Below are 7,931 nucleotides of genomic sequence, written 5' to 3'. Positions count from 1 at the left end.
CCCTTCTAAACCTTCAACTCTTGTCACATTCAAAGTCTCCTATAGTCCTTATAGGTGTAGATCATCTCAAGTTGCAATTTGTTTTTCAACATTTGGTATCAACCACTACAAAATAATAGGGGATATTGACAGATTTTTTTCTGTAAGAAACGCACATTTTTCGTCGAAAATTCGCTTTTTTGACGGAATTTCCGTTAGAAATGACCGTTGGTCCAATCCGTCACGAAAAAAGGGTTACTGACGGAATTTCCTTCAGGAATATGAAAAACTGATGTAATTACCGACGGACAATCCATCAAACGTTGTCTCCTAGGCTTGACAGAAAGTCAACAAAGAGTTGACCTTTCTGACGGGAATTCTGTTAGAAAAGTCAAACTTTTGTTGACTTTTCTGACGGAAAATCCGTCTGAATAGTCAACGGTAGATTGACTTTTCTGATGGAAATGGCAAAGGCTGGAAACAGCAGCCTTGCTGCCGAGCCACAATGCAAAATGCATTGTTTCAACACGCACACAACCAAAACCTGCAATAAACCATATACAAACTTGGTCACCGCGAAGCGAAAATCCATTTTAATGTCGACCCCAAGAGCGGAATCAACAGTAGTCAGCGTTCGTACCAAAGAAAACCAAACATGATTGAGAAAAGAAAGTTATTTACATAGAAAATTTTGTCGAATTCATAAACGTCTTAGTAACATAGAGAGAATTTGTCTTTTACATAACAAATAAAATGTTGAGCCAAAGCTAAAGGCTCAACATACTAACATAGGCATAACTAACCTAAAGGCTGAATGAGACCACTACCTCCATAGCCTTGCTCGTCGTCCGCAAAGTCGTATCTACGACGTGGAGTAGGGTTACTCGAGCACGAGTCGGGGGAAGAAACGCCTGCATCTGAACTCAGGCCGCTTGCATGGCTGCGAATTGTTCGCTCTGGCGACGAACATCTTCTTGAATGCGACGAAGTTCTTCTTGAGCTTGTCGCGCGGCTCGCTCAACTTCTCGATCCATCTCTATGTTGCTCAATTGCTCTTCTCGATCCATCTTTGAGTTGCGAAATAGTCGTTACTTTACCAACGTATTTCAGTAGTGAACAACCACCTATGCTACCCTAACACCACCTCTCTAAACGTTATTCCAAATCAAGGGCAAACTTGTAAATCGGACCAGACGTAGAGTTCTTCGGGTTTATTTTTTTGGATATCCGGTGTAAGCCATTGCAACCTTGAAAAACGCTTTCTAGTTAAAAGACAGTGATCTAAACGACTAAACCCATAACCAATTTAGTCTGGTCCAGACTAATTGTCATCTGATCCAGTCTTCGAATTCAAATTTTCCAAAAATTCGATCTTTGCGATTGTCGGTCTAGTGGATTTCCCTAGTTCACCCATTACCTTAGCGCATTCACAATTTCACATAATTATTACTCAGCTCACACCACTCTAGTCTTTAGAACTCTACGTCTAGCATTCCAAACCTCGCCAATTATCAAGAGCATGACATATTAAGCAATAACACTTTCCATAAATCACAAAAACATGCAAACGTCCAAAATAAGAAAAAACAATCCGTGACAAATCCACTAAAAACTTTACAGAAATGTAACCCGCCCATATAATTCAGCTTGGAATATCTGGCATTCCAGTAAGACACCTCTATATTGTCATAATCTACAGACCAATCCATAAATAATACAGACGAGCTTTTATTATCATTATTATCATCAAATATAGTCACGTACGTACGACCACCTACATCAGTCCAATCTCTGTTTTCAGAGCTCTCTTTTCCACCTCCACCACGTGACCCTTCTGCCACCTCAACCCCACTCTTTTCTCTTTAAGAGTTGGTCTCCTTTAAAACGATTTCAACATAAAACGAGAAAATATCAACATTTTTTAATAGAAAGTGACCATTTAATAGTAAAATGATACTCAAAAGGTGTCACTCTATAACATAAATGAATGGTACTCCCTCCATTCAACTCCACACTACCATTATCTATTTTGTACACTATTCATAGTTAAGCATTCAATTTCAATTTTCTCCCACTACATAAGTGAAAATATATTCATGTGGGATCTTATTTTATTCGATGTTACGAGTACATTAAAAATATTTAACTTTTATATTTTTTGCAAATACGTAGCTAACGATATTTAGCGCGTAAAAGTCGCGTTGGCAAACGTGAAAAAAGAAAGTGGTAGTGTGGAGTTGAATGGAGGGAGTAACATTTTATCGTAAAAGCGTCACATTTTTGTCCGGTCTGTCTGAAACAGGAATTTGCCCATATTCACTACCCCTTCACTAGTTAACTCCCTGCTTCCCTTCATTCATTACACTCTCTTCTTCCATTTCCTTATTAACCAATTAAAAAATATGCAATACTACATTATCTTTATTTTTCTTATAACATTATTATCAAACTCTACTAATGCTGCTAAACCATCAAATGATGCTCAAGCAATCCTACATTTCCAACAAAAAGCTGATATCAACAACAAACTACACTTCAACACAAATATTTCTCATTGCCAATGGCAAGGCGTTCAATGCTTGAACAACAGAGTTGTTCGTTTCGTCGTAGAAGGGGAAAACCTTGGTGGCATTTTCGTTTCAGACTCGCTTTCTCGGTTAGACCAGCTCAGGGTGTTGAGTTTGAAAAACGACTCGCTGAATGGGCCTGTACCCGACCTGTCTGCGCTTTACAACTTGAAAGGCCTCTACCTTGAGTATAACCATTTTACGGGCCGGTTTCCGCCGTCGATTAAGACGCTTCATAGGATTAGAACTATTGATTTATCGCGTAATAATTTTACTGAAGAGTTGCCAACCTGGTTGGCGGGTTTGGATCGGTTGTATTGTTTACGGGTCGAGTTCAACAAGTTTACAGGAACTATACCGGTTTTTAATCAAACTACATTGTTAGTATTCAATGTTTCTAATAATAATTTACGAGGTCCGATACCCGTGACACCGACATTGTCGCGATTTAATCCGTCAAGTTTTTCACATAATCGAGGATTATGTGGACGGCTTGTTCGTCGGGAGTGTAGGCCTGGGATGCCTTTCTTCGATGCCCCGGCGGGGGCGCCTAGTCCTCTGGTTCATGGTCAGGCGCCGCCGCCGTTGTCGACGCCGGTCGTAAGGAAATCGCACAGCGTCGACAAAAGGCACGTGAATAAAGCGGCGTTGGTGGTCGGGTTTGTTACTGGAGTCATTGTGTTGATAGGTTCGGTTATTTGTTTTGTAATGGCGGTTAAGAAGGGGAGGAGAGTCGATGATGTGGCGGGGACGATGGAGTCTGATTATTCGGCGGCGATTAATGCGGCTGCGGTGATGATGTTGGAGGAGGAGAGGGAGGAGAAAGTGAAAAGCGCGCAGCTACAGGTATATCTCAAAGCAGCCATTGCTGAGGAATATGAATATTTTACTTTAATTACTTTAATTTTTTTTATTAGTAGATTGACTAGATTCTGTTTTAATCTATGTTGTTTTCCAATTGAGTTTCTCTCCATTTATTCCTCTCTCTCCATTTCCTTCCATTTCTTATTAATGGTCTAGATTCCGTCTCAAAACAATCTAATGGTCAGTTGAATGAAAAGGTTGAGAGTGGATAATGATTAAATATTGTTCTATTAGAGAAAATGGAGAGTAGGAAATGGAGAGATCCCCTTTCTTAAACTATTTAAAGTTAAAATTTTTATAACCTTGATCACAAATATATTGTACATTAAAAATTTTTTTTGCAAAAAAAGAATGATTGCTTAAAATTATGGTCAAATTATTGTCCATGGACCGTGAAAAATTAAATGAGAAGCAGTGGTGGAGCCAGGCGGGACTAGCATGGTAGTCGGCTTTGCTAAACAACGAAAAATTTGAAGTCTTTTCGATGAAATTTTCTATTTTTTCCTAATTTACTCTATTATATTAGTAGTTTGTTCTGCGTGAATTTCTCACCCCTAATGTCAAATCCTGAATCCGCCACAGATGAGAAAAGCGTTAAAATATGCACGAAGTAGTTAAGTTGAAGTTCGAACTAGTAATTTGGTTTCCCAAGACCTTTTAATATGTATGTTATTCCTAACTTCAAATTCTGTTTCTGCTACTTTAATAGATGACGACAGTCAAAGAGGTAGAGAAAGCGGGAAATTTGGTGTTCTGCGGAGGGGAGACGCCAGTGTACACAGTGGAGCAGCTGATGAGGGCATCCGCTGAGTTATTAGGGAGAGGGACGATAGGGACGACATATAAGGCGGTGGTGGATAATAGTTTGATAGTGTGTGTGAAGAGGATTGATGGAGGGAAGATGGGAGGTGTTGGGGAAGATGTGTTCCAACGGCATATGGAATCAGTTGGTGCACTTAGACACCCTAATTTGGTGCCTTTGAGGTGTTTTTTCCAAGCTAAGGATGAGAAGCTTTTGGTTTATGATTATCAACCTAATGGAAGCTTGTTTTCTCTTATCCATGGTATGTTTCTTTCTTTCTTGTGTTTTATTTTAAATTCAGTATATGATTTTGTAACGGTCACAAAGCGCGATAGTGTACTATAATTTCGTGGCAATCGTAACTTATAATTCTAGGATAATGGACGCGTTTTAGACTAGCATGTTAGAATTATAGTCCCTACATAGGACTCTTGCAGGTGATTAAATATCAAGATTAGTAGATTAAAGAAATGGTAATTAGGGTTTTGGAAGTATCAACAAAAAGAATCTTGCAGGTGGTAAAACATTGGGAAGTGCCTGTAACTTGGTACCACAGGACAAAGTGTTTGCTATTGTTAATGTTGTTGTCAATTATTTTGGCATGCTCTACTGTCTAAAATAAACCATAGGACTCTAGGAGTATAGCTATAAGGTATCACATATGTAGATAATAAAAAAGTTACTGTAATAAAGTTATTTTGCATAATAATCTATTGCAGTAATTTCCGTGAAGTTTAGTTAAATAGGAGCATACTATGATACAGTGCATTCATTTTTGTTGTCGAATGTCGATTTGTGGCTAAGTGGCTTGTTAGGTGAAGTTAGTAAACCTGCTTAAGCAAAGGTGGTAGCAAGAATACGGAAGTTCAATATCATAACAAAGTCGATTTTTGTTGTCGAATGTCGATTTGTGGCTGGTTAGGTGAACACTCTCGTATTCCTTCCCTTCCGGGATTCATACGCAAAACATGGGAGGGCACATATTTTCCTCTTTGTGCACCAATGTTGTCCAATATCATAACATTTGAACCAATTCAGCTCCCTTAAACTTTAACCTTTTATTTTCCTTATCCTTAGCCATTCTAACAGTGCAAAACTGCAAACCGCACTGCATTCAAGTACTGGCATCGTTAGTAATTATGAGCATTCAATTCTTGGGAATTTTTAGATAAGATGCAGCTGCCACCAGTCTGTAAATTTCCTGAGCTGGCAACATACACTGCGCAGCCATAAGCCCATAACCCCAGTTAAAGCATTTCTGGGCAGAACTGCTGAATAGAAATCCTAGAATTGCTACTGCAATAACAAGAAACATTGAATCTGTTTAAGCTCGCTAACAGAAATAAGTTAGAAAAATACCAGGTCTGTAGTTGTCGAGAAGTGGCTTGTTCGATGAAGTTAACCATTGAATCTTCATGTTTCTTGCAAACTTTTACTTCAAATTGAATTGTAACCAAAATGAAAATAATAGTTTCTCTACCGCGACCTTATTCTCAGGCTAGTAAATGTTTACTTCTCTGATTACTGCTAGGCAAAGATTCGACAGAATTTTCTGAAGCTTTTAACCATAAATAATCTTATATAGTCCTTTTGAAAGTTAAAATTTCATATGCCCTTTTCTTTAGAGTTTTAGCTAATAGAATAGAATACTTATGTTACATATTCATTTCTATTATTAGCCACCACATTTCTCTATTGATATAGTACTTCGTAATATATCCCGTATTATTCTTCTAGATTCAAGAATGTTGATATATATTTGAATGCAGGTAGTAAATCAGCGAGAGCAAAACCTCTCCACTGGACATCATGCTTAAAAATAGCAGAAGACGTAGCACAAGGCCTCTCCTACATTCATCAAGCTTGGAGACTCGTCCATGGGAACCTCAAATCCACTAATGTTCTCCTGGGTTCTGATTTTGAGGCGTGTATAACAGATTATTGCCTAAACGTTCTAACTGATCCATCTCTATTAGAAAATGATCCAACCCTAATCGGGTATAAAGCACCTGAGACCCGTATTTCAAACTCTGAAGAAGCTACTCCCAAATCTGATGTATACGCCTTTGGAGTATTATTACTTGAGCTTTTGACCGGGAAACCGCCTTCTGAACACTCTGGTTTAACACCAAAGGATATAGCACAGTGGGTAAGGGCAGCTAGGGAAGTTGAAGATGGCGGTGTGGACGAGAACAGACTGGTTATGCTTCTCGAGGTGGCTATAACTTGTAGTGCAGCCACCCCGGAACATAGGCCTAATATGTGGCAAGTGTTGAAAATGTTGCAGGAAATCAAGGAGGCTGTTTTGATGGACGTGCCTGAATTGAGCCCTGAACATGGAATGCCATAGCATCCTAGACCGTCTGACAATATGATTATGAATCCGGATTTCAAGAGGCAAGTTTAACCTACTTCGATACCAAATGATTGCGGTTTATGAGAAGTATAAAGAATCTTATCTGAAGCAGGCAGGTTAGTGAACCCCAAGAGGACATTGGAGCCTAGCAACGAATTTTTGTGACCTCGACAGCACGTTCCAAGAGTAAGGATTGTTCGACAATTTTACGCTTGGCTAGTTGGCTTTAGCATTTGTTACGAGTAGTACATTAACTAATTTGATCCATTTGATATTTACTAAATAGCTTCGTACATGAACTTTTTCATTGTATTATTTGTATAAAGCTTACTTAGCAACTGTAGCAAGTCTATGTTGACTGTTATTTTATCGCCAGTGAGGATGCGGAATGTGAAAGAGAAGGGCGATCCTATATTTCATCTTTATGAGGATGTCTTATAGAAAAGTTGTATTTGGGGATTTCCATAATATTCCAATCAAAAGGTTTGGGCCTTTGGGGTCCAAATATGTTAGAAGCGTAGTTATGGAATGTGGGCCTGTTGGCCAAAAAATCTGGGCAGCTATCCTCATTGACTACGCCCATATAGTTGGTGAGTGGAATGGTTCATTGGACCAAGTCCGCATAGGAAGTGGGTATAATAACTCGTACTCCGTATTAATTTGTGACAATCAATCAATTAGTCTTGATATACTTGACTCGTCTAAATTTAAAACGATAATTCTGTCTTAAACAACAATTTGTGACAAACCATATAGTTTACATAAGTCCCCTTTTTCAGTTTTTCCTTTATTTTTTCTTCTCTTATACTCCCTCTTGACCTAGCAAAATCAACCCGACTCGAAAAGGCTGATCCGAGACCCGAAATTGACCTGAATTGCCACTTCTGAAAGACACCCAAAACCCGAATTGACCCGACCCGACCCGAAAATGACCCGAGCTTTCATGGACCCGTAACAGACCCGACCCGAAATGACCCGGTATAAAACTACCCAACCCGAAAATGACCCGAAAAAAACATAACTTTAATTGACCCTAAAAGATACCCTTTTTTTCTCTTAATCAATGACCCGAAAATGACCCAACCCAAAATAACCCGAGCCGCTTGACCTAAAATAGACCCGACCACAAACCCGAAACAGACCCGGTAACCCGAAATGACCTGACCCGACCCGACCCGAAGTAACCCGAAAATTTGTGAAACCCAAAATGACCCGACCCGAACTGGTCCGACTCAAACCCGACCCGATTGACTCGTTTGCCAGATCTACTCTTATTTAGATCTCGCAAAAGCAACCCGACCCGAAAAGGCTGACCCGAGACTCGAACTACATCATCCGAATGTGACCAGAAACCCGAATTAAC

The 7,931-nt window shown here is 39.4% G+C and overlaps 1 protein-coding gene across 1 annotated transcript; it reads left to right on the top strand.

Annotated features, from left to right (window-relative positions):
• Nucleotides 1-2,303: 2,303 nt before the first annotated feature.
• On the top strand, nt 2,304-6,906 carry LOC141586671 (putative inactive receptor kinase At5g67200). The gene is made up of 3 exons (XM_074407968.1): nt 2,304-3,392; nt 4,120-4,474; nt 5,982-6,906. Exons 1-3 carry the CDS (start codon nt 2,382-2,384, stop codon nt 6,560-6,562), a joined length of 1,947 nt encoding a protein of 648 aa, XP_074264069.1. The 5' UTR covers nt 2,304-2,381; the 3' UTR covers nt 6,563-6,906.
• The last annotated feature ends 1,025 nt before the right edge of the window (nt 6,907-7,931 follow it).

This window comes from Silene latifolia, chromosome 6 (genome assembly GCF_048544455.1).
Source record: "Silene latifolia isolate original U9 population chromosome 6, ASM4854445v1, whole genome shotgun sequence".
Classification (NCBI taxonomy): Eukaryota; Viridiplantae; Streptophyta; class Magnoliopsida; order Caryophyllales; family Caryophyllaceae; genus Silene; species Silene latifolia.
Note: the sequence above shows the minus strand (reverse complement) of the source record. Positions and strands in the feature narration are given on the sequence as shown.